The following is a 27,938-nucleotide window of genomic DNA, read 5'->3' as shown; positions in this document are numbered from 1 at the left end:
AAATCTGTTACCATTAAAGTCCCGACCGGACTGGAGATCATAACAGCGGTTTCCGACTACGGTCCGAAGCCTCACGCTGAAGGTAACACCATGTCTTCCCTTCAGTCTCTGAGAGAGTTGATCAGCGAGCGACTAGCTGCTGCTGCTGAAGAAATCTGCAGACTCTGTGAAGGAACCATCGTCCAGTACGAGCAGGAGCTCTGTCGTCAGCGCAGACTGCTGGATGTCATCTGGAAACCACAGCTGCAGCTACACCACATAGGTATGTTAGCTTCAACAAAGGAAGAGAGAAGCCATTTGAGTTGTGACGTGTGTTTGTGGTGCGTGTTGATTCTTCTGCTCTCTAGCTGTGCGTTGCACAAAATAGTTCCCAAACAAAATAATGTTGTGATATTCATGGAAATCTAACAGCGCGAGTCCATGTTTCGTGTTACAGAGTGAGAACAGTAATATACCCCCCCGACACAAAATCCTCCGGCTGGCGGCCGTGTCACGCACTCAAGAACGCACGCAGCTTGTAATGGAAATTAATAATTAGAACGCAGTAAATTTGTCGTATTTCCTCGCAAGACAGAAACTTCTTTTGTAGAATGAGGATGTGTGTGTGTTTCTGAAACAGCGCACGTGTGTAAGTAGAGTGCGCACGTGCCGCGTACTTCTAACCCTTGTGCTATCCTAGGCACTTTATTGGGAGTTGGGTACGGTGGCCCTGAAGTGCAAACCATTCAACAAATCACTCGATACAAAAACATTTTTAAGATCACAGCAACAATTTAAAAAGCGTATTACATTTTAGAAAACAAAACAAAATTTCAGAAACCAAAATATAAAAAAGAAAAAAGAAAAAAAAAGAAAAAAAGATTTCAGAAAACAAAATTAATTTCCAGAAAAAAAAGAAATATTACAAAATGAAAACATTTCAGAAAAAAAATTAATTTCCAGAAAACAAAATGAAATAAAAAAAATGAAAACATTTCAGAAAAACAAAATGAAATATTAAAAAATGAAAAACATTTCAGAAAAAAAATGAAATATTAAAAAATGAAAAACATTTCAGAACACAGAATGAATTTCCAGAAAACAAAACGAAATCTTCAAAAATGAAAAACATTTCCAAACCGGAAGAAGCAGGCACTATGGGACAACGCTGATTGGATGATGATGTTTGTCAATCATTTGAACTGAAAAGTATTTTAAATGAAGCGACGACGGATTTTATCGTCCAAACAACAATGTACCATAATAATCCACGTATTTCCCATTTACATATTAAATCAAAAATGCAGCAAACAGATAATGAAGGTTTAAATTATTTTTTGAATATTTCGTCTGAAGCAGAACGGTCACCCGGAAGTAGTTTGTGTGGATGACGTCCGTTCTGCAGGTAAACAAAGAAAGGGACGATAAAACGTTAACTTAAACGTTAATCTTTGAATATTTAGCGGATGTGATGACAGAACGCACCCAGAAAAATCAACACCAACCAGGTTTACAAATGTTTCGAAATGTCTGTGAGAGGATTCTGTCTAAAGCAGCAGCTGCGAAGAAACAGGTGTTAAAGACGGCGCACATCATCAGGAAATGCAGTCCCGCCATCCACAGATAAGGTATGGAGGCACATTTGTTTGATCTAATAAATGTAGCGTTAAACGTGATTTCTAGGTGGGTGTTTACAGACAGATCCAAGATCCTTCAGTCATACGTTAATGACAGGTTACCTCATCAGCGGGAGAGGGGGGGTCACGTGGGCAGGATTCTCAGACAGGTGTACCAGCCGCATAAATCAGCAAAGCTGTCAGGTAAACTGCAGCAGTTTGTGTCTCAGAATAACATTTATGAATGCTTCTTATTCACACTATTAAGATCTGTGACTTTAGAGTGTGTCAGTGCACAGAAACATGACAGTAAATGACTGGATGTGCACATCCTCAGACACGCCCAGGTGTGTAACTAAAGGTAAAGTCTGTAGTGTAAAATAAATCTTTAAAAAAAACGTTTTAGTCTTTCAGGCAGAGGAGGAATACCAAATTGTTTTAGAATGTATTTTTTATAAGACTGAAATAATGTATTTTATTCTGAGTTTGGTGTTTTGACCCCTCCCTAATGAATTTCTGGTTTAACCCATTTTCTCCTCATTTTGATGAACTCAACTTTTTCCTGAATGAAAGATGAACGGCAGCCGATGTTTTTCTGTCAGGGATTTTTAATTTATTAATTTATCTCTGTCAGGGATTTCAAGAGCTGGAGCTGGAGTCCAGGGCAGTGGAAGCTGCAAGCATGTACAAGCAGGAACTGGGGTCCCCTTACCTGTGCATCTTCCTCTGGATGTGATGCTGAGCAGCAATGTGGACAAACCTTTCCTGACATGACTCTTTTTGATATAGTTGTTAAGCACAAACAGACTTTTCCCAGATGCATTTTTTCCTCTAATAAATGTGACTGACAGGTACGCTGAGTAAATGCTGAATGTAAACGTAACATTTGATTGACTGCATGAAGAAGCCCATAAAGGAAAATCCACAACTGTTTCTTTGTTTCTGTTATTGAATAACGTATTCATGTTAAGTTTTCAATAAATATACTGCATTGCTATGAAACAAATTTGTTTATTTTCATATCCATTATTACAATCCTCACATCAGCATTCAGTTTTTTCATTGACAAAAAAACATTTCTAAACAACAGCTCTGAAAATCAAACATCATCTTTGTTAATAAAGCTTTAAAACCTAAAATGGTAAACATGGAAAAACTCCTAAATGAAGCAAGCCTAATAAGAACATTTTAAACTGGAGTTTTGCTTAAAGGAACATTAAGTTGTTTGGAGTTGTACAAGTGTTTGATGCGATTCCTCAGATGTGATTTCCAGATCATCAGCCGGACACTAAAGCCAGGAATTGTGCTTCGTTTTTCACTCCCCGCTGCATCATTTACAACAAATCAGGCTTATGCAGCAGGTTAAAGACTTTTTTTAAAGGACCTGCAATTTAAAAAAATAATTAGATATTAAGGTTAAATAATATTTATTGATTACATTTCACATAAATCATGGTGACTTGCCTGTACACTGCACAGTGATATGAATGACTTTAGTCTTCTCGTATTCCCATGTAGAGCTGCCATCTGTTCTTCTGCAGCACAAACCTTTCTGGAACTTCGCTTTGAGAAACTTCACCTGCAGAAATATCACATGTTAATTCAATTAAGTATTTTATAAACTTTAAAGTTCATTTTTAAGTTTCAGTATATGTGTATATGCATGGTTCAAAAATATACAATGCACTTAAATATTATTTCCCATAAGAACTTGTTTACTGATTTCAGTCTTAAAGTCGATTTTTAGCAACACTGATGCCATATAATTACTGTAATTACTGTATAAATCACAGAATCAGGCTGGCTCGGAGCTTTTTCTCACCCCGGTCAAGTGAGCCGACATCTGCGGAAGCGCTGTCACGCCAGCCGTCACTGACTTTTAGCATGCGCGTTTACATCATAGTTTACGGTACACACACCCAGCGAGCTGGAAAGACGGCATAAAGCGCTGATATCACCCATGTCACTGTTATACCCATTATAGAAATTACATGTACTGTACTCTGAAATAAATGAGAGTTATTGCATGCCCTGTATCGTTATTTGATGTACAAATGTATTCATTTGGATTGCATGTCTGTTCATTCCATAATAAACTACCAGAAATAACGTTTTTTGTCTGAAATATAATAATCAGACAGATTCTAAAAGTGAGATTCAACACCGACAAGAGTGTTTTGTGGGTTGTTGAGCATGACATGGAATGGAATCAAGCAGAAATGAAGAAACTCCAAGTAAAATCACATCTGGTCCTGTCAACTCTTTCTAAAGTTGCTTCATTTAAGGTGACACAAAACTTTCACTGGATTATTGTTGGGAATAATGTTCACTAATATCACAGCAAGTTTGATGAAAAATGACTGGAGAATATTAGAGATATTAAAGTTATAGAACATTTTGGGTCTCCTCATTCACAGACAGTGTGTAATATGTAAATCTTACAAAATGCTACTTCTTTCAAAGGTGACGCAAAACTTCCACTGGATTATTGTTGGGAATAATGTTCACTAACATCACAGCAAGTTTGAAGAAATTTGACTGGAGAAAAATACAGATATTGACATTGTATACCAATTCTGGCCTCCTCATTCATAGTCGGAGTATAACATGTTTATAAACCTCCATATTAGGTAAATACAGGGTATTTTTTTGCAATAATTTTTTTTCAAACCTGCTGTGATGTTAGTGAACATCATTACTGCCATATTCCAGTGAAAGTTTTGCGTCACCTTTTGATAAAGTGGTATTTTGAATGGTTCACATGTTCTATTATGACTATGTAAGAGGAAGTCTAAATTGGTCTATTTTGTAAATAGCTTTACTTTTCTACAGTCAATTTTCATCAAACTTGCTAAGATAATCGTGAACATCGTTAGCAACCATAATCCAGTGAAAATTTTCCGTCACCTTTGATAAAGGAGTATTTTGGATGGTTCACATGTTATACTATGACTATGTATGAGGAAGCCTGAATTGGTCTAATATGTCAATATCTTTAATTTTCTCCAGTCATTTTTCATCAAACTTGCTGTGATATTAGTGAACATCATTCCCAACAATAATCCAGTGAAAGTTTTGTGTCACCTTAAATGAAGCAACTTTAGAAAGAGTTGACAGGACCAGATGTGATTTTACTTGGAGTTTCTTCATTTCTGCTTGATTCCATTCCATGTCATGCTCAACAACCCACAAAACACTCTTGTCAGTGTTGAATCTCACTTTTAGAATCTGTCTGATTATTATATTTCAGACAAAACACGTTATTTCTGGTAGTTTATTATGGAATGAACAGACATGCAATCCAAATGAGTACATTTGTACATCAAATAACGATACAGGGCATGCAATAACTCTCATTTATTTCAGAGTACAGTACATGTAATTTCTATAATGGGTATAACAGTGACATGGGTGATATCAGCGCTTAATGCCGTCTTTCCAGCTCGCTGGGTGTGTGTACCGTAAACTATGATGTAAACGCGCATGCTAAAAGTCAGTGACGGCTGGCGTGACCGCGCTTCCGCAGATGTCGGCTCACTTGACCGCGGTTTTTTCTCTCATGTTGTCACCGAAAACGGGAACGGCTATCATGTGAAGACGGTTCGTCTCCATCGGGTTCTTTTTGCGCATGCGCAAGATAAAAAGAAATGATCTTTTCAAAGCAGCACTTTAACATCCTAAAATTAACATCCTTAGAGACATGTGACTGACAAAAGAAAAGATCACAGAATTGATTCTTACCTAAAGATGATTGACAGCGTGAACCTCGCAGCCGTAGACATTAGCACACAGCGTTCAAAGTAAAAGTGCTCACAAACTACTTCCGGGTGACCGTGTGTCAGGCGAAATGTTAAAAAAATAATTTTAAAGTTCATTAACAGTTTGCTGCATTTTTTATTTGATATATAAATGGGAAATACGTGGATTATTATAGTACATTGTTGTTTGGACGATAAAATCCGTCATCGCTTCATTTAAAATACTTTTCAGTTCAAATGATTGACAAAAATCATCATCCAATCAGCGTTGTCCCATAGTACCTGCCTCTTCCGGTTTGGAAATGTTTTTCATTTTTGAAGATTTCGTTTTGTTTTCTGGAAATTCATTCTGTGTTCTGAAATGTTTTTCATTTTTTAATATTTCATTTTTTTTTCTGGATTTTTTTTTTCTGAAATGTTTTTCATTTTTTAATATTTCATTTTTTTTCTGGAATTTTTTTTTCTGAAATGTTTTCATTTTTTAATATTTCTTTTTTTTCCTGGAAATTAATTTTGTTTTCTGAAATGTTTTTTTTTATTGTCATTTTTGTTTTTCAAGTTTTGGTTTCTGAAATTTTGTTTTGTTTTCTAAAATGTAATGCTGCTTTTTAAATTTTTTTTTTTTTTTAATTGTTGTTGTGATCTTAAAAATGTTTTTGTATCGAGTGATTTGTTGAATGCTTTGCACTTCAGGGCCACCGTAGTTGGGTCATCTAGACCCACTAGACAGTGCTCTGAACATTTTTTCTTCAATGATTGTGACCTTCACTGGTGTCCATGGATTCCATGAAATCTTTCCACCTTTATCCACCTTTGTCATGGTAGGGAGAACACGTCAATGTAAGGATCGGGTCATCTAAGATAGCACAAGGGCTAAGAGACAGTGACAGCAGCGCCGCCGCACAGGTGGGTTCGATGAGGAGAGAAGGAGAAGAGTGATAAAAGGTTTCCCATAGAAACCCTTGAAGTCTGTTGAAGTCTGAACACAGGACTAGCAGAGAAAGTAAATTATCGGCAAAGATGAATGTGTTTACCATGTTTATTATAGTTCCAATCACGCACCATATGCAAAACTTTCAAAAAAAAAAGTTTAAAAAAAAGATGCGGTGATGACCTCATCACACCGCGGTTCACCCTAATCACATGACTTAAGGTGCTTTTGTGCACTTATTTTGCTGTCAGCATGTTACCGTTCAGCCTCAGGCTTCAGACCGTAGTCAGAAACCGCTGTTATTTCCGGTCCGGTCCCGGACGGGACGCAAACGGTAACTAATCAAGCGGGACACCGTTGCTATGGAACAGGCTAGAAGCCGTTTATTTCTTTGCGTGTGTGCGTGCGTGCGTGCAGAGGAGGTGAGAGGAGAGGAGAGGAGGTGTGAGGAGAGGAGAGGAAAGGAGGTGTGAGGAGAGGAGAGGAGGTGTGAGCGCGAAGCGGGGGACTGTTGGAGAACCGTAAATTAAAAACAAAGTGTCTCCCCCAAAAGTTTTGGAGTCTTTCTTAACCCACTCTGGAGGCTGAGGGTTCTGAACGGGAAAGTGAACCCCGAAGGAGAATCCGCCTTCGGCCCTGGAGAAAATCTCCCGTGCATTTCTGACCACGGTCGGAAAAAGAGAAGTCATCGCGCAGGAAAGGTTCAACACTTGGATCAAACACTTATTTCAAAACTGATCAAACTTTTTCCTCTCCCTTCTGGAGCGCCCAATGCAACGCCTCCTTTGTTGCTGCGCTGCCTCCATGACAGCCGCAGTCACAAAAGTCCGAAAGAGGTCCGCGTAAAGTGGAAATTCTGCTATGTAGTCCTCAGAACGTCTACGTTTGATAGTTTCAGCATTGTATAGTGTAAATGCAAAAATCGGATACGGGTCAATTTTAAAAGATGATGTAAGCAGGTCGTCAAAGAAATCGGATATAGTCAGAAATTCGGATATGGGCATCAAGACCTGCAGTGTAAATGCAGCCCAGTGACAGTGTTATTAGATCTGTCATGAGATAAATTCTTGGTGCGATAATCAGTCACTACCCGTTATTAAGTAATTTAATGAATCTATTTTTAATCTAACCCCGTGAGTGAGTGCAAACGAGTGTTGCACATGTTTATGACTGCACAGCTGTTTTTTTGGTTACGTCAGTCATTTAGCATCTAATGAATGAAATGATTGAGATTTCACTCTGGTGTTATCGGTTCATTGATGAGGCTTGCTGTTGTTGAGAAAATATATTTAAGTATTTCTATTTCATTCAAGAAACCAAGCAAACGAGCTCCGGCTGGCTGCGGTGTGAGCTATTTTTGTCCAGCTGGCCGTGGGCGAGCTCCGAAGCTCTGGCCTTGGAGCTCTTTTGTTTGTCATGAAGGCATCCGGGCATCTGGCCGGCAGACTGAGGGCGTCTGCAGTATTGGGTGTTGTACTTTAGGGTTGAGCAGGAATATTAATATTCAGGACGTGCTGAGGTAACTTGTCTTTTATGAACATACTCGTTAGGAGTTAGCAGTAACTTTACATCTGAGGGCTACATGCTACGTATTCCATCATGCATCACTCATGTCCCATAATGCATATTGATCAATCAAAGTGTCCCTTAACTGTGGTGCATTCAAATACAACAGAATAAATGTACAGTCAGGTCCATAAATATTGGGACAGCGACTCATTGTCAGCATTTTTGGATTTGAAATGAAACAAACAAGATGTGTTCCTCCACGGCTAATGTTTTTAGCACGTATTAGCCTGATGCTAACCCTTCTTGCAGCCAAGACAGAAGCACTGGCCGCACAGATTAAAAAAATTATGAGCGAGCAGGTCCTTAATAATAATCATAACTAATAAAAGCACATTTAGAATATAGTCTACTGCAGCTTCCCACTGATGTTGCTGTTCCAGGACAGCTATAGCCCCATGAACGGCTCTAGCAGATTCCACCATGCTAAACTTTGGCGTTTGCCGGTTGGACTAACACACAGTGACATCATCGCCCCGCCTCCCTCCTGTAAATGCTAACTGAAATTGTGTTTTGCAACACTATTTGCAGGGTGGATGTGAAAACGAAAATGCAATCCCCTCTTTGCATTTGTGTTTTAATTATGACACAGAAGAAGCAATTTTTAAGTAGAAAATGAAAAAGCAATTCTCTTAATTTATTATAATTTTCAAGTTAGACATTTCTAACTGAATTTTGCTACACATTTACAAGAGAACTTTTTGAAAATTAAATGTCAAATACTATTTTCATTATCATTTTAATTAAGTGACAAAATGAGTGGTGTAGAAGAAGAACAAGAAGAAGCGGTTTAGTGGATTTCTTTTTCTTGTTACTTTTGAGTCAACAAATGCAGCTTCATTTTGAAAATCAAAAAAGCATTTCCAGTTTTGATTTTTTTTTTTTTAATTATTGTACACAAATGCTTCCATAGAGAATATTGCCCGAAACACTTCAGAACTCATCCTTCTGCTTTTGCCAGCAGCAACATAATCATTAAATACAAGAGAACCAGTTCCATTAGCAGCCATACATGCCCACGCCATGACATTAGCACCACCATGCTTCACTGATGAGATTGTATGCTTTGGATGAGCAGTTCCTTTCCTTCTCCATTCTCTTCTCTTTCCATGACTCTGGTACAAGTTGATCTTGGTCTCATCTCTCCATAGAATGTTGTTTCAGAACTGTGAAGACTGTTTTAGATGTTGGTTGGCAAACTCTAGTCTGGCCTTCCTGTTTTTGAGGCTCACTAAGGTTTTACATCTTGTGGTAAACCCTCTGTTTAGGGAGTTTTCTTCACCAGGGACAGAATTATTCCTTCATCCATCACAGTTGTTTTCGGTGGTCTCCCGGGTCGTTTGGCGTTGCTGAGCTCCCCTGTGCGTTCTTTCTTTTTAAGAATGTTCCAAACAGTCATTTTGGTCACACCTAATATTTTTGCTATCTCTCTGATGGTTTTCCTTTGTTTTTCAGCCTAATGATGCCTTGATTCACTGATAGTGACAGCTCTTATTCCAAATGCTTACACCACACTTCAAAAACTCTGGACCTTTTATCTACGGAGCCTGTGATCTGAAATACTCCATTACTGACCAAAGTAACTACTGTTAGTAAGTACTGTTACTATGTAATTCATTAACCCAACACTGTTTATTAGTTAGTAGTCAAACCACGAGGAGCTGTCTAAAAGGGGTCTATGCTAAAAAGCATAGACTATATCATCACTGGACAGTAGAGGACCCCACCCCTCACCCCCCGGGTTCCAAATAGGAAGTAGCTGCTGTCTATAAATAAACATGCAGCTGTGACTCATTCTAAATAGAATTACCATTCTTGCTGTGAAACATTTTTCTTAATATAATAAAGTTTTTTTTTTCTCTAGTGCTAGTTATTCAAGTTATAAATTGACCAATCAGATGCCCCGGTAAAAGGTGTGGTGCCCACTGGCCCCACCTCGAATGTTTGATTGACAGCTTCTGAGCAGCTTTCAGTGATGGGAACTAGCTTATCATGATTGGCAACTGGTTGTTCTAAAAACGTGACTCAGACCGCCTGACTAATCACTGTTTACTGGCTCAAAATGGCAATTGGATTTGTTGTTATTATTGTCAACAAAGATTATATCAGAACATTATGTTGTTGGCTTCGGTATCTTTTAGAGCTGTTAAGCATTTTGGACCAATCATGTATGGAGTCCCAAACTGTTCATAATTGAATAAATAAATATAACCTCATGCAAATACACAATCACAATATATCTCTCATCAATATATCAAAAAATCATGAAATTGTGAAAAATCTACAGAAACTCAGATCTCCAAATCAATATTTTCCTAAGTATCTTTTTTATTTCATGTTGCTGTTTTTCAGAATGACTTATTTATTTCATAATGAGCCTTTTCAGCAGAATGAGTCTGACAATCAAACCAGAAAAGGCGGAGACACATTTGTGATTGGCTACTCCTTTACTCAGACATAAGCAGCACCCTGACTACATTGATGGAAGATGCATCAGTGAACGTGACGGTGCAAAGCATGCACCTCAACACTAGGGGGGAGTATGCACCTCAACACATCCACAGTGTTACCAGATTTGGTCGATTTTGGTTCTAAATTTGCGGATAAAAATGGGCTATTGAAGGTTTTAAGGTTGGTTCTGCGTTTATTTTTTTCTCATGAAAATATAGTAGCGGACTTCGTTGGGCTGGGAGGCTGTTGGAATCAAAGAGTCATATCAGTAGAGGAGACACGCCCATTTTAGAAGCCTGGCCGACGGTGGCGGAGCGCGACGCCATCTTGGTGAGGTCGACAACACCCACATGACAATGATTTCTATTGCTTTTAGAGGTGTCTAAGGCCGCCTTTACACTGCAGGTCTTGATGCTCATATCCGATTTTCTGACTATATCCGATTTTTTTTTTTGACGACTCGCTTACATCATCTTTTAAAAGTGACCCGTATCTGATTTTTGCATTTACACTATACAATGCTGAAACTATCAAACGTAGACGTTTTGAGGACTACGTAGCAGCATTTCCGCATTCCGCGGACATCCTTCAGACTAGGCATGGTCGATAAATCGATCAAATGAATTAATTCGAATTTTTTGTTACGGGCGATTTCAAAAATAACTAAATCGAGTTTTTATTGGCGCATTTTTGGCTCCCCAGAGCTTCCGTAGCGTTAGTGTCACACGGTGACACGCGACAATCGGCACACAAAGCAGCTAGCGACAGCAGGGCTACCGGTGACAGTGGGAAGTTTGTTCCCAACAAAGGAATAAAATCATCTGTTGTTCGGAACTGGTCTGGGTTTACTGCTACAGACGTGGAGGAATAGACCCCCCACCCTGCCTAAAGCCCATCGGAGTCAAAGGCTACGTTCACACTGCAGGCTGAAACGACCCAATTCCGAATTTTTTGCCCCTAAGCGGCCCAATTCCGATCTTTTCATGACAGTCTGAACGACACAGATCCGATCTTTTCAATTGCGACCCAGGCCCCGTGGGTTTGCCGTCCTGATTCCGAATTGTAGCCGTTCTTTTCAATTGCGACCGCCGTCTGACCGGCCAGGCGACTTGATTCCGAACAGTACGTCATCGACACGCAACAAATGTCATCATTTTGCGTTGAAGTAGGCGGGAACGAGAACGTAAACATCAACCATGGTGGACGATGCTGCTGAGACCAGTCAGTGGAAGGGAAGGGAGGTCACTGATTGGATTAATATTTGGGCTGATCGCTCTTTTCAGGCCAAACTCGGGGGCTCTTATCGCAACTGGACGGTTTTTGAAAAAAATTCCAGCTAAATGGCAGAGCGTGGTGTTGAACCTTTCCCGCGATAACTTTTTTTTCTTTCTCCCCTTTCCGACCGTGCTCAAGCGCGGGGGACCCGAGGCGATCATCCTCCTCCTCCCTGTTCAGGGGCCTCATTTATAAAACTTTGCGTAGGATTTGCGTCAGAAGTGGCGTACGGATAAAACATAGGACGTGCGTACGCACAGAAATATTCGGATTTATAAAACCGTGCGCACGCACATCCTACGCATCTTTCCCTTTATAAATCACAACCAATTCTAAATGCAGCGCAGCTTTTGCGGCTGTATGACACGCCCATAGTTGCCCATAAATAGTCCGTGAAACGCCCACAAATGAATATTCATTGATTGCTAAATCATGGCAAACACCGAGAGGAAATCAAAAAAACGTAACTTCACTCAATGTGAAGTAGAAGTTATCGTTGGCGAGGTGGAAAAGAGGAGAAAAGTGTTGTTTGGGGCACAGTGTGGGCATTACTAATGCCTAAAAGCCACGTGAGTGGCAGACGGTGGCAGACGCCTTAAATGCTGTAGCCTCACAACCTCGGACCGTGGCCGAAATAAAAAGAGAAATGGTCGGACATCAAAGTCGAGGCAAAAAAACCTCTGGCGCTGCATCGCCAGAGTGTTTTTGCCACGGGATGGGGGGGGGGGGGGGGGGGACGACGACGACGACACCGGAGCTGACCCCTCTTGATGAGAGACTAGCGGCAAGAATTGGGGAATCCCTTAGTCGAGTGGTGACTGAGGCGGAGGGGGACACGACGCGCCAGATGCACCGGGTGACACACCCCCAAAAGCCCGCAGAGGTCCAACAGGACGGCTCGACGAAGGCGGAACCGGCTCATAAGCCACTCATCCTCGTTTGCCAGCAAGTTTTCTTGCTGTCTAAAGATGCGTTCACTCCGAATTCTTCCATTTGCCACATCTTCTAAGAGCGCAAGATCAGCCATTGTGCGTCATTACGCATTGTGATGGGGCATTTTATTTCCATCCATTTAATTACATCTGACAAGCTACAGATGTCGGTAATAATCGACGTGGAAATGGGAAATTGATCAGCGCAAATGTAATTTCTTGTTTCTTGTTGCTTTCTGAATGGTTGAGACATACGCCATACATTGTTTCATCAAAAATAAAACAAACTAAAGGCATATGTATGAATACCATAATTCCGTAGCTTATGAAGAAATGTTTTAATATGAAAACAACTTTCCCTAGTGGACAATTAATGCATCTCTCTCTATCTATCCATCTGTCTGTCTAATTGCACCTATATCTGCTCCGCCAGACGGACACACTGACGGGAATATCAGTTTTGTACATTATTTCGTTCTGTTAACTTTATTTATTTATTTATATTTATTTTATGAGGATGAATTGCACAACATGCCAATATTGCAGAACAAATTTCCCTTTTCTTTTTGCAAATAAGTGTTCATTTGAATTTCTGTTGTAATTTTCGTTTGATTTTTTTTTCACTGCTGATCGATCAAACGGGTGTTCGTGTAGGCTGTTAATTGTAAGACTTTCTTTGTGAAGTCTTCATGTTATTTCTGAGAGGCAGTATTGTCATTTTCACTTTCACGTGTTTCTTCCATCTGCCGACGGTGTCGCCGTTTCTCATTTCACCCGTTTTTGTGCGTACGCCTGGGTCAGAGCTTCCGTGAAGGACCGCACATTTTCCCGTCAAGTTTGCTTTTTATAAATCTCAACTATTGCGTAGAAAGTGGCGTACGCCTTCTTTTGTGCGTACGCAACGTTTATAAATGAGGCCCCTGATCCTTAGATTCTCCAGAATGGGTTAATAAAGAGTCCATAGCATTTAATCTGGGGGAAACCTTCTTCTATTACCGTCATCCTGACCGTGACCGTGACTCCTGCTGCTTCATGATCATCATCATCTCCGTGGATAAGACGGGGTTTATTAATTTAATTAAAAACTTAGACCCCAGATATGAGCTGTATTGATAATCCTTTAGAAAACGGTGCTACTCTAGACTTAATCTAATCTAATAAATTTAAATTAGACAAAAACAAGACAAAAGTTATATAAAACAAGACACAATTATTTAAACACAAGTCCAAAAAGGGAGTAAGAAGAAAAATCTTACACTTAACTTTGATTCCAAGAGCGTGTTCATTTATTTATTATTCATCCCAGAAATGGGAGTTACATTTGTCTTGGGTTTGATTAAATAAAAGCACCATTTGCTTGAACTTGTCTGCCCTTTGTACTTATTGCTTTCCTTAAGAAGGGTGGGGGGGGGGGGAATCGGGAAAAAATCGGAAATCGAATTAAAAAAAATAAAATCGGAGATTTTTAGGCCATATCGCCCAGCCCTACTTCAGACTTTTGTGACTGCGGTTGTCATGGAGGCAAAGCGGCGACGGAAGGAGGCGTTGCCTTGGGCGCTCCTGAGGGGATGCACGGGGGAGGAAAAGAAGGAGGGTTGCTCTGCTCTCTCTGAGTTTTGAATGAGAAAGTGTTTGCAGACGTGATGTACTAACAGTTTGATCCAAGTGTTGAACCTTTCCTGCGCGATGACTTCTCTTTTTCCGACCGTGGTCAGAAACGCACGGGAGATTTTCTCCAGGGCCGAAGGCGGATTCTCCTTCGGGGTTCACTTTCCCGTTCAGAACCCTCAGCCTCCAGAGTGGGTTAAGAAAGACTCCAAAACTTTTGGGGGAGACACTTTGTTTTTAATTTACGGTTCTCCGACACTCCCCCGCTCCGCGCTCACACCCTCTCTCTCTCCTTACACACAGACACGCAAGCGCGCGCGCTCACACACAGACGGCCCCCATCATCCACGCCCCCCAAAGAAATTAACGGCTTCTAGCCTTGTCCATGGCAACGGTGTCCCGCTTAATTTGTTACCGTTCGGACCGGACAAAACAGCGGTTTCCAACTACGGTCTGAAGCCTGAGGCTGAAAGGTAACACGCTGACAGCAAAATCAGCACACAAAAGCATCTTAATAAGTCATGTGATCTCAGTTGGTGGTGTCCTGAATAGACGTCACTGACGTACGACTCGCATTTACTGGGGAATATCCGATTTGTCTGCTTACATGGCACACGCAAATGCACGTATCCGATTTGTTTCCGATTTATTTCCACATATGAGAGAGGCCTGTATCCGATCTGAGAAAAACGGAATCCATGCGCTTTTGTCCTGCTTACACGTTCACCGGTCATATCCGATCTGTGCCACAAGAGAGGAAAAAATCGGAATTGGGTCACTTGAACTATGCAGTGTAAAGGCGGCCTAAGTAGCTTTTATATACTATATATATATTTTAAATTCATATATTTTTATACATATATGTAAATATATTATATTTATATATATAATATATATAGAGAGACATCATTTGTTGTTGGTAAAGAAGAGAAACAGTCAGCCTTAAAAGCTCAAACTTCAATGAAAATGCAGTGTTGCAGGATTTCTAACAAATAAAAAAATATTACAAAGAATTTAAAAAAAATTGTAAACATTTAGGAGTTTTAGACCTCTTTGACATGTAAGATCCACTTTTTCCTTAAGTCTGAATCCATTGGAAACCTGCAAGAAAAGTTCAGTCTCTGAATGTTTAAATCTATATTACTATAATAGCCTAGTATGCTGTATACAAGTTTAGCAAAATAAAATGTACATTTATGTCGACAGCAAATTATACGTACATCATGCAGCATGTTGATAACATCCCTGCAGCATCATGAATGTCAACATGTGTATGATTAATGAAACCCCTGCAGCATTAAAAGAAAAAAAATTATAGTACTTACCTGTGAAATGATATACCTTCCTCCTTCATGGACTCAGTTCTCTGATTTTGGCAGTTGAAACCCGCACAATGAACTGGTATTATGCAAAAAATTTGTTCACAGGCATGCACTGCAGCAGTAACTTGACCTCACCAAGATGGCGGTGCTCTCCTCCCATCACTTGATGTCTCCTCTAGTGATATAACTCGTTGTTTGGAATGCCTCTAATCTTCTATGTACTGGAGCTCTGTGAACGCACCAGGACGTGTGTTTTTCCATCTCTCTCTGGCTGAGTTTGAAAGCTTGCTGTCCCGCTTTAACCCCAGAGGGAACAATAAAACCAGTGGACCTGATTTATTGTTTATTATTAATTATTGTCTCCATGAAAATAAAAAATATCATAAGGTTCAGGAGTTCGGAGCAGGCCAGGTCTGCTGGCTGGAGCCGGGAAAACAGATGTGACGACAGACTGGATCTGTGAGCACAAACAGCGGAGCTGTGTTAGCTACAGAGTAGAGAAGAGCTCTGGGAGAATAGCATGAGGATTTTCAGATAAAAACTGTGCATTTTCTAATGCAAAAAAAAAAAAACATTTTGCATTGTCATTTATTGGGGTGTCATGATTTTCCAAATCCTCGATTCGATTGCATTTTCGATTCTAAGGTCACTGTTCGATTCGATTCTCGATTTTTACATTTATTCTTTTTAAAGCCCAGATTGTCATTTTTTAAACTAGACTTTAATGCAATATAATATCTGACCTTTGGTGCAATGTACCACACTACATTGTCAAATTTAAAACTTTAATTGACAACATAATGTAACAATAACTTATACAGGGGTTGACATAGCCCAGAAATTTGCACTGGCCCACAGGGCCAGTAGTTTTTGAAAGTAACTGGCCCTGCCTGAAAGTTACTGGCCCGACACCGCGCACAGCGGGACCCGCCGCTCCGCAGGTGCTTGCAACTTTAGGGGGGTCCGGGGGCATGCCCCCCCCCCCGGAAAATTTTAATATGGTGCAATTTGGTGCATTCTGGTGACATCTAGCACTTATTTCTACACTTTTCAATGACTGAAAATAGAGCATATCAAACTTAAATCTGCTCTAGTCTGTTTCAGATGTTTTGAAGAGAGCACTACAGTGTAGTAGTAACACTAGTTAAGAAGTTTTCATGCTGCTTCTAATCACTGCTATTTCACATTTGTTCCTAATCAATAGTTAAGAAGTTTTATTTACTTTTCTGCTCTGACTGCCTTGAGGTTCTGCTTTTTGTTACTGTTGCAAAGTTACATTTACTATTTAGTTACTTAATTAAATTAAATAAAATTAAATTACTGAGATCATTCAGCTAACTAGAAATAGTTACTTCTTACAGTGTTGTAAAGAAAAACAAAATGAAGTAGTTTGACATACTGCATTTGAGTCTGAGATTTAGGTATTTGGAGTTGCCTTTGATTCTTTGACATTCATCTTAAAGTGTGGGTGACATGGCCTATTTTAATAAGCCAAAATATAGTAAATAGTTTCTATTTCATGTTGCGATTGTTTTTAATATTTTTCGAAAAAGAATAAATAGCGAAAAACGCAATATAAACAACGAGGACGGCCGCCGGCTTCACGCATTCCGCCGAATTCGCGCCGCCCTGTTTGTGACGTAACGAAAGGAAGACAAGGAAGATAACATGGCTAGCACCGATAGCGAAGCACAGACAGAGTGATGCTACCGTCTTCTATTAGCGATTTATCATCAGATGAACAGAAAGATGAAGAGGAAAGTTGCGGAGATTATCATGATGATGAGTCACTTTTGCAACCGCATCGATTCGAACCCTTTTGCGAAAGTGAGGAGGATATAGCAGAAAGTAGTAGGTCTAGTGATGCCGATGACGATAGCCAGCATGAAGATTCGGCTAGACTCCAGTAAGTCTAAAAAATGTATAAAATTAAATTACTCCACTTACCCTAAAATATACTCAAAATGTCCCCTTTTGGCCTAATCTAAACAAAGGTAAACACTGGTTTTCAACCCAATTTACAAAATAAATGTCACAAAATAAAAGTTTCCCAGATGGTACTACTCTTTAGTTAACAAAGTCACTGTATACCATTAACAACTGTGGAACATTAACAGTTTTACCCGTTTGAACCAGTTTGAAACCTTTTCTCGTGCGCGCGCGCGCTCACACACACACACAGTTCAGTTTACTCACGGTACCGGCACCTCAAAAGCAAAAGAAAAAAAACGTTGCAGGCCTGTTGCTTCTCTTGCAAAACATTGAGTGCGTTGAAATACTCCAGTTGGATCCAAGGACAACAGAAAACACGACTACTTCGCCTCAATGTGATCCATCGTGATGCACACTAGCTTAGCAGCCTCCGCTCCCGACTCCAGCGCCGTCCTCTCCGACCCAGAAAACGGCTCGCTCGCTTCCAGCTCACCCGCCTTTCCTCGACTCAGAAGCCAAGATCCTCCTCCCAACTCTCCGTTCAAAATTCTTCGTTTGTGTCCCGGTTTTTGTCCCTTCGAAAACGCAGACTTCTCTCCTGCAGATCTGGAGGGAAAAATCCTTCGCCGTCCACCTTCTTGAACTTTCCCCTTTTCAGCAGTGTTTCTTGTTTTGGGAATTTTATACACAGATACACTTTCACTAGATGTATTGCTACATCCAGCTGCCACACAACGACTTGGCATGTTGATGATTAACAGATTTAAACACGAGAGAAACGAAGACTACCTGTTTTGTTTACATGCTGTCCGAAGCGGAACTGCGAAAGTCAACGCCTTTCATGACGTCACAGGTCATATCGGGTTCACTTCCAGCCTGCGCTCTAGCGGCAAATTCAAATCTCTGATTCCTTCGAAAGATGTCTATTATTCATATTCTTCGGATTTTTTTCGACGCGAACTATTGGTATCAATAGAATCAGCGTTTAAAGGGCTTTTTTATTTGACAAAGTTGTTCAAAGCATGGCATCCACACTTTAAAGCTTAGTGTATACAGTTTCATCTTCAATGCGTTCATTAAATATCTTGCTGTCCATACTACTAATTCCACCCATTACTCCATCTAACACATTCCTATCTATTCCTGCCATGTCTTCCACATCTCACATGCTTTAGTCTCTGAACACTAGCCACGTTTAAATGGGCAAAAGTAATCGGAATGAACGCCTGATCGGAAGGAAAATGCGTCATGTAAACACACCGTTCGGAATACTCTGCCCCGATCAGACTCGTTCAGATCTAAATTTCTTTCCTATGGAGATAGGTGGGTCATTCCGATCATTGTTCATGTAAACGGTTCATTCCGACCGTGTGTCACTGCTGCTCTGGGTTACGTCATGCATAGACGGTGTTTCGCTGAGAGAAAGCTTTGGAGCTCATATGGGACTGGCCAGCTGCTCTGCGGAGGCCCCGTGAAAAGCACCACTCTGCTCTCGCCCCGCTGGCGAGGGAGATGTGGGGGAGGAGCTCTTTGTGCCCCGTGACCCAGCACCCGAGCTCTGCGTCCCGGTTCGGGTGCCGGTGGACCGAGTGAACCATGTCTCAGAGTCTGAGCAGAGCAGCCGGATTTTTTAATGTGTGTTTGAGGGGAGGGTGCTTTCTTACGCGTGCGTTTTGTTGTATGTAATATGTGGGAGACATGGATCCGTCCCGTCGCTCTGGGTTAGCGGCTGCCGGCTTTAGGAGAACCGCGTCTGAGAAGAGCACGGACCGCCAGCACACACATTGGCTTTGGGGCGGTGTGTGCTCAGAGCAGAAATTCCTCTTGGTGCTAAGAAACCGTTGAAACAAACACGAGGATTTGTGTTTCCAGTTGTGTCCCGACAAAATAAAGACTGATGTTATTCCCAGACATTTGCGTGCAGCCAAGATGCAGATTACAGCTTTTCCCGCATGGTTCTGGATTTTGTGTCAATCAAAAGGCTAATGTTGTTAGCGCGTGTTAGCCTTCCAGCTCTGTTTCATTCACAAAAACGCACTGATCACATAGATTAAATATAACGATGAGCGAACAGGCGCTTCATAATATTCATGACATTGATAAAAGCACGTTTGGAAGATTGTCTCGTATTACGGAGCTGCAGCACATGCTGTCTGTCTGTGGCAGCGGTTTGTTTACAACGGGACCTAGTTTGGCATCCGGGTAATTTTACACTACTGCGCATGCCCAGATGATTCATTCCGACTGAAAGTGTGAGCCATGGGAACGTTTGTTCTAATCGGAAAAAGGTTTTCTGTGCCCGTGTGCACGGGTGAATTTTAACCCGACCATTGATCCGATCAAGATATTCTGCCCATGTAACCGCGGCTACTGATGCCAAGCTGCTGATGGAAAAGTTTCATCAACCAGGAGGTGAAGTTAGTTCCCAGGTCTGTCAGAATTTCATCAGGTATTCCTACCCTGGAGAAAAACTGAATTAACGCTCTCATGACTGCAGGAGCTGTAATGGTGTGCCGGGGAAAAGCTCCTAGGAACCGTGTAGCATAATCAGAGACCACCAGGATTTACTCGTGACGCGGGATGGGTATTGTTAAGGTTACTACTACTCTTAGTGATACTGCTTATCGATCCGGCATTTTAACGGTAGTCTTATTGATACTTTTTGAGGACGATAAATAAACAAATAAATAAAAAATGGCAAATTAAGAACACAAAGTGTTTTATTTTGTCATTATGTAACAGCATTGTTTTTTAACAAAACATTTGACTTTATACATGAGAATGTTCCAATAAAAACATGGAATGCACATGGATGTGCTAGACCAGGGGTCTGCAACCTGAACCTCTCTAAGAGCCATTTGGATCAGTTTCCCACTGAGATGAAAGCACAGGGAGCCACAACACTAGATATGTCAGAAAAAAGGTTTTTGCCGATAAATAATGATATTTCATTTGACAATACTTGTATTGATTCAAAATGCTGTCAGGATATTTATTTTATTATTTGTATTCTTTATGAGAGTGATGTTTCCTTTGATCTTTTGTCCATTTTTCACAACCTTCAATACACTTTTCTGTCTGTCAAGCACCAGAGCAAAGATGAGTGGGATGATGGAAACAAATTCACTTTGATGTAGACTCCTTTTTATTTATTTTCTTGAAATCCATTTAACCCAAATCATTAAATTAATTTTATGGATGACAACTATGTTTTAATAGGAAGCAGCTGTTAGTTTGTTGGTTGTGGTCTGGAATCATACGGTCATCGTAGCAGCAAGTTGACAGTGGGGGCGCCCTGACGCAAATTTAATTCGTTTTAAGCGAAAATGGGTGATCTTAGTCTAAGGGGATGAAAGGATTTTTTTTATTTTTTTGGGCGCTCACCTGTCCCCTGCGAGATCGCCACCAACTCTGTCGGCTTTCACAGCTGCAGACACGCCCACTCAGTGTGCTTATGATGCTCTCTTCCTTCTGCCTTCTCGGTACTACCTGACGGTGTTAAAGGCACCACGACACTCTGAGAACATGGTGGATATTTTACAAAAAAACAGAGAGCCGCAGCATTTTTGACCGTTTAGCTCTTTCCGCCATCCTAAAACTTTGGCAGCGTTCCTGTGCGCGCCCCCCGCATACTGTCTAAACAACAGCCCCGCCCCCCGTGCACACAAATAGTCAGACAGACCTCTCCTCTTCAGAGAGAATAGCGAAACTAATATAATCATTAATTAAAGCAAAATTGACTGACTTGTAGAGTTAATTATGGCAGATAACGTTTATATCTTGTGGGACCCAAAAAAAGCGACTTCTTCAGTACCGATAGCAGAACCGTTGAGGTCAGATCTTAACGATACTGCTGATATTGCTGATGTTCTCACTGTTTGGCCTCACCATCCCTCCCAGTGGCATCTTTTGGCTTTAGGTGGCACTCAAAGTGTTATGTATCAGTTTTGCTTTCGGCTGTCATATCAGTCATGTTTTCGACTACATTTCTCAGAAGTCCTGTGCTGGACTTGGTGTAATCCTATGGGCTCCCCTTTGTTTTGCATCTTCTTGGTGTTTTCTCTGTGTTCTATTTTCCTCCATTATCACCGGTCTTTTGCATTTCTCTGGTCGCGACTTGTTTTCGAATCTAGAATTCCGCTTTGTTTAAGTAAGACATATGGTCCTATGACCATTTAGTATTATTTCTGCCATGGATCTCTGGTTTATTGATGCATGCCACTATGTCATCCCTCGTGTTTGTGCAGCACGTCCTTAATTCAATCTTTGGTTGTATAATTAAGAATTTGTCTCTGTTGGGCCACCTGAATTTTGCTATGTGCATTTTTCCCCACGGCCATCTTGTTTTCTTGTTCTGGGTAGCTCAGTCCTTGACCTCCGTGTTCCTGTTGTTCTGGATGTTTGTCTTTTTTTTGGTCTCTAATTCTCGATGCTATGAGTGGTTTTGTTATGATGATGACTGTTTGGATCTTTGGTCTCCCTCCACTTGTTTTCTGATAGTCAATCCTCTCCCATCATAATTCCGCTGAGACTTTGAGGGCTGCGTCACTTCTCACGATTTGCGCAGCTGCACTGTGTCCTGCGCGTCTGTTCCTCTTTGAGTAATTATGAAAAAGAGAATTTCTGCATGTTCTGCTGCAGCTAATCATATATCTGTGTTATCTTTTCACCAGTACAGAGTTCCCTCGTTTTATTGCAGGAGTTTCGTTGTAAACATAACCGTGATCGCTGAAATCCAAGGAGTCTGATTACAGAAGTTTATGGCAGTAAAACTCCTCACTGACTAAATATACTTTTCTCAGACAGACATGAACATTTTCATCCTTGTCTCTTGTTTGAAGTCTCAAACTTTCATGTAAATTAAGTCCAGGATCTTAGAATAAAAACAAAGATCTGATGGATCAAAGATTTCTGTAGATCTGAAGAGCTCCGCGTTTCTGTACAGGAGACACGGCACAGACTGAGGAGATTGATTGACAGGGTCTCCAGCCAATCAGGACACAGAACAGGGTGCTGTTTAAAAAACGCAGCATAATCGCTCTAAAAAAATAAACTAAACCGGTAAAGACGAACTGCGACGTAGAAAGAGAAGACTCTCTTCTGTTATGTTTGACAGGAATTTTAGAGGGTTTCAGGTTGGAGCACAGACTGCAGAAGGGGGAAATAAAATGTCACTTCTTGATCATGTGGGCAGATAAAAAAACACGGGCCTCTGATATTGTTCAGTGGGCCTGACCAAACATGGGGGCAAGCCGGATTAAGCCCGCGGGCCGTAGTTTGCCCACCCCTGAACTAGTGTGAAATATATGACTGAGCAGTTTTCGACTTTTATTGGTGTTTGCCAATACACAAATTCATTTAAAAGTATAAAAAGGGCTTTTTCTTATGTTTGTATTCCTGCAGCACTCCCCCAGCATTGGATGACTGAAGAGGAAGATCAATGCAACCAGCAGAGGAACTTTAAAGTGGAACAGGAAGAACCGGAACATCCACAGACTAAAGAGGAACCAGGGGAAGTCTTCATCAGTCAGGATGAAGATCAGATTGATCGGAAGCAGGAGACTGATACCTTGATGGAGATTCCTACTTATGAGGAAGATGAGAACAGTGAAGCAGATCTAAACAATCAGCAGAGGAACTTCAGAGTGGAACATGAGGAACCAGAACCTTCACAAACTGAAGAGGAACAAGGGGAGCAACAATTTCAACAGATTAAAGAGGAACCAGAACCACCACAGATTAAAGAGGAATCAGGGGAACTCTGCATCAGTCAAGATGATCAGCTTGATCTGAAGCAGGAGACTGATACCTTGATGGAGATTCCTACTTTTGAGGAAGATGAGAACAGTGAAGCAGATCTAAACAATCAACAGAGCTTTAATGTAACTGATAGTCATGATGGAGGAAACCAACATGTAGAATCAACATCAACTACAGATGAAGAGACAGAATCAACATCAACTACAGATGAAGAGACAGAATCAACATCAACGACAGATGAAGAGACAGAATCAACATCAACTACAGATGAAGAGACAGACCCACAGAACAGAGATCAGAGGAAGAAGAGAGACAGAAGTCATGTCCAAACTGGGTCTGATGAAAGATATTGTGCATCTAAAAAATGTGGTAAAAAGTTTAGTGGGCGGCCTCAGTTGAAATTTCACATGAGAACTCAAACAGGAAGGAAGACATTTTCTTGTAAAAACTGTGAAAAAAGTTTCAGTTATAAATTTAATCTCAAAAAACACAGGACAACTCACACAGGAGAATAGCCTTTTTCTTGTAAAGAATGTAAAAAAAGTTTTAGTCAAATATCTCATCTCAAAACACACATGAGAACTCACAAAGGAGAGAAGCCTTTTTCTTGTAAAGAATGTAAAAAAAGTTTTAGTCAATTATCTCATCTCAAATCACACATGAGAACTCACACAGGAGAAAAGCCTTTTACTTGTAAAGAATGTGATAAAAGTTTTAGTCAATTATCTCATCTCAAATCACACATGAGAACTCACACAGGAGAAAAGCCTTTTTCATGTAAAGAATGTGAAGCAAGTTTTAGTCACAAATATAGTCTAGAAACGCACATGAGAACTCACACAGGAGAAAAGCCTTTTTCTTGTAAAGAATGTAAAAAAAGTTTTAATCAATCATCTAGTCTCAAATTACACATGAGAACTCACACAGGAGAAAAGCCTTTTACTTGTAAAGAATGTGATGCAAGTTTTAGTCACAGATCTAGTCTAAAAACACACATGAGAACTCACACAGGAGAAAAGCCTTTTACTTGTAAAGAATGTGATAAAAGTTTTAGTGAAAAATCAAAACTTAAAATACACATGAGAACTCACACAGGAGAAAAGCCTTTTTCTTGTAAAGAATGTGATAGAAGTTTTAGTCGTATACATCATCTCAAATCACACATGAGAACTCACACAGGAGAAAAGCCTTTCCCTTGCAATAAATGTGATGCCAGTTTTAGTCGAATACCTCTTCTAAAAACACACATGAAAACTCATACAGGTGAGAGATAGTTTTTATGGCTGATTAATGGCTCAGTCATAAATGTAATCTAGTAAAATACATTAGAACTCACACAGGTGAGAAGCTTTTCTTTTTTTAACGAAAACATTTTTTTATAAAGGATTTACAGAAAAATTTCAACTACGAAAACAGAAAAACATAGAGCAGAAAACTTGTACAGTATATGGGAAAATATTGTGAAAAAGCCATTTGGTCGTTTATTTTTTTTATTTTTGTTTTTAAAAGAAAGAACTTTTTTTGTTTATATACAAAAAAGAAAAATGTTGGAATATTTCAAGCCTTAGTTTAATTTAGTGAATTTATTGTATAAGTTTAAATAAAACGATGGGAAAAAAGAACATTCTAACAAATGTTTATGTCAAAAACATTTAGTGATCATGTTTAACCCTTGTGCTATCCTAGACACTTTACCATTGGGAGTTGGGTCATCTAGACCCACTAGACAGTGCCCTGAACAATTTTTCTTCAATGATTTGTGATATGCACTGGTGTCTATGGATTACATGAATATGTTCCACCTTTGTTATGGTAGGGAGAACACGTCAATGTAAGGGTGGGGTCATCTAAGATAGCACAAGGGCTACAAAGTGTATTGTGTCCTTCCTGCCAGCGACTGCTTTGGTATTGGAGGGGTAAATTATCTCAGTCAGACTGGTGGACTGGTTGTATTCTGCACCGTCCCATATTGCCAAAATTGCCTAAATCTTTTTCAGTGACTACCCCCAAGCTGGTGGCCTCAATGACACAGAGCATTGATGTAGTAATTCAGTTCAAAGGAGGCATTAACTACATTTTGTCCTGCCATTGTTTTTTTTTTTATTATTTTAGACAAAACTTATTTAGTTGACCATTGTTATATTTTCTGATAAGACAATGTTTATGTTGTCAAAGTGTGTACATTATTATGAGAAATGTTTTGTAAACATCTTTGATTTTTTGTCATATTTTCATTGTTGTTTTAGGCTAAAAGAAGGGACTTCAGTTTTTAATTTGTCAAGGCATGTGAGCTAGTAACCATTGAGTGAAAAAAGATTCTTTTAAATCCACTAACTAATGGAATCACCATGAATCAGCAAATTCTGCAGCTTCAATATGCAATGTTTTAAAACATAAAGTGTTGCAGAACTTTTAGGATGGAGAAACTGTGGAGAACATTTTCATGTCAATCATCTTCTAAGCTGTTTGTTCCCTTTTGGGGTCATGAAGGCAGGGGACATCCTGCATCCAGTCTGTCACAGGGCCCATGCACTCTCACATTCACATCTAGGGACAATTTAGACCAACCAATTGATCTATGAAGCATTTTTGGATGGAAGCTGGAGTCCCCAGAGAAAACTCACACATGCACAGGGACAAACATGCAAACTCTACTGTTTTCAGATCCTCCAACCAGGACTTGAACCGAGGGTCTTCTTGCTTTTAGGCATGAGTGCTAACCACTGCACCACCGTGCAACCCGACAACAATTATGTATATGTTTGTTGTTTATGTTACTGCTGAATGTAACCAGAATGTTGATGGAAACTTGTTTGAAGTAACAAACCCCATTTCTTTCTTTCTATATAAATCTTTGTGTTTGTATCAATTTTGTTTATTTTGATCTTAGGTTCTAAATGAGGCTGATTTAATACATATAGTTTAAACTTTTTCATACATCCTGTAAAATTACATACCTATAGTAACTGTACAAACATTCTATTAAAAAGCAAGAATCGTGGTTCGATCTGTGAGCCGTTGAGCTTAATTCATGAATTGAATTGGATCGCCACCTAAGGAACGATCCACAGTCTTAGTAGAACCGCATCTCTACCATTTAGTGAGGAAAGGATTTTCCTAAAAATTTATTCAAGAAGATTTGGATAAAGAACCAGACTGGTGTTTGTGTCTGGTGTTCTTGTGATTCATATTTTCTAGTAGACATTAGAACTGTTCCTCTGTTCTTTTTGGTTCTCAGTGTTCTGTTCCAATCTTACTGTGAAGAATAAAGTGGACGTGAACATCAGTCAGAAGTGTGGAGTCTTTCCCACAGTGTGGGTTTCTGCTCTTTGTTGGTTCTCTGCCGGTTCCAAAGCTGGACTCTGTTCCAAAAAAGCAGAGTATATGACGTTACCGGGGTAAGTTTAAGGGTAAATTAATTGATGTTCTACACTTTTGGTTCCAAATCTGCATGGAACTTTAAATATGAAGGACTGCATTCACTGTGAAACACGTATTTATTCAAAGACGTGAGCATAAAATGACTTTTAAGGAGAATAAATGTTAAAACTTTTAGACCAAATGGAGACTGAAGCATTTTTCTTTTTAATATCTGTGAAAAATATCACATTTATCTAAAAATCAGAATCACCCTCCAGAACAACTGTTTTTCCTGTTTTTATTGGACTAATGTTCACCATCTGCTTAGCAGAAATATTTAATGTTGACAGGGCTCCAGACTAACTTTTTTCATTAGGAGCACAGTGGCCCCCAACTGAAAATTTTAGGGGCACAACCAGAAAATTAAGGGGCGCATACCGTAAATCAATATTCTAACCCAATCTAATTTCCACTGTACTATTAATAAATACTTTAATGATAGATGCAGAAATTGCTGTTTCAAATTCAGTGTCACATTTTAATCTGCACTTTTGAAGATGCAACAACAAGGTAAACTGACAGCAGCATCGCTGTCATGACAGTACAAATAGTAAAGAAAATACCATACAAAAAAAAAGGTTTTTTAAAAAGGTTTTTAGTAACAAAGTGATTACCAGAGTAACCTTTCGGTCATTTCATAGTTACAAACAATACTTAAATGTATGTAAACATTAAGGCAGGGGTCGGGAACCTTTTTGGCCGAGAGAGCCATAAACGCCACATATTTTTAAATTTAATTTCAAAAGAGCCATACAATAATGTAGTGTCCCTTTCCCAACTGAGGCACGGAGATTTAACCTTTTTTAAAGTTCTTTATTCTGGTTACTATAGACCGCAACAAACGCCGTACAACTAATTCAGCAACTCCTGAATCTCTCCCGCCGAGACGAGAGAGAGCGCTTCTCCCAACTTTATATTCCCCTGCTCCCGCTCCAGCCCTCCCATTTCCCTTATTCGGCCCATAGCTGAACCCATTGGTCCAAATTACCTAACAGGCTGAGTGACAGAACTGAGAGCCAATCAGATCTCTGCATGATGCGTTTAGTGAACTCCAGAACTTTTAACGCGGCCCAACAGCCACCTAGTTAAACTCTGTCCGCGACAATATGTTTAAAACTAAATATACAAATGAATGTGTGCATTTGATGTAATTTCAACATTTTTAAAGTACAATAAGTCTGTGGATTATTTTGAATAACATTGTTATGCTGTTGCTAATAAATTATGAGTATTTGGTGGTAGTTTTGCTGATGGTCTAGTCTGGTTATGTGGTGAGTTTCTGCTTCATGCAGGCGTTGAGACTTTAAACGTCATCGTAGGTCTGAATGTTCTGTAGATGTGACAAAGACTGATCACATGCAGACGGGGAGCCAAACACACACTCACAC

General features: G+C 40.0%; 3 protein-coding genes and 2 long non-coding RNA genes across 5 annotated transcripts in view; 3 read left to right on the top strand and 2 right to left on the bottom strand.

Annotated features, from left to right (window-relative positions):
• Positions 1-27,938, bottom strand: part of LOC144987176 (uncharacterized) — a 427,194-nt gene that overhangs the window by 187,985 nt on the left and 211,271 nt on the right. The gene's annotated exons all lie outside the window — the stretch shown is intronic.
• The window catches only part of LOC144986858 (uncharacterized), a 164,985-nt gene that overhangs the window by 73,151 nt on the left and 63,896 nt on the right, over positions 1-27,938 (top strand). The window lies entirely within an intron of this gene.
• On the top strand, positions 89-26,416 carry LOC144987867 (uncharacterized). Its single transcript, XM_078937563.1, has 2 exons — positions 89-262; positions 22,774-26,416. Exons 1-2 carry the CDS (start codon positions 91-93, stop codon positions 23,643-23,645), a joined length of 1,044 nt encoding a protein of 347 aa, XP_078793689.1. The 5' UTR covers positions 89-90; the 3' UTR covers positions 23,646-26,416.
• LOC144988442 (uncharacterized) lies at positions 278-2,526 on the top strand. The gene is made up of 2 exons (XR_013652366.1): positions 278-1,607; positions 2,230-2,526. It is a non-coding gene; the product is annotated as an uncharacterized LOC144988442 (long non-coding RNA).
• LOC144988576 (uncharacterized) lies at positions 2,591-3,417 on the bottom strand. The gene is made up of 2 exons (XR_013652500.1): positions 3,375-3,417; positions 2,591-3,174 (listed from the first exon to the last, which is right to left on the bottom strand). It is a non-coding gene; the product is annotated as an uncharacterized LOC144988576 (long non-coding RNA).

This window comes from Oryzias latipes, chromosome 2 (genome assembly GCF_053564925.1).
Source record: "Oryzias latipes strain Hd-rR chromosome 2, Olatipes_Hd-rR_3.1".
Taxonomy (NCBI): domain Eukaryota; kingdom Metazoa; phylum Chordata; class Actinopteri; order Beloniformes; family Adrianichthyidae; genus Oryzias; species Oryzias latipes.
The sequence above is the reverse complement of the archived record's forward strand: the minus strand, read 5'-3'. Positions and strand labels throughout refer to the sequence as shown.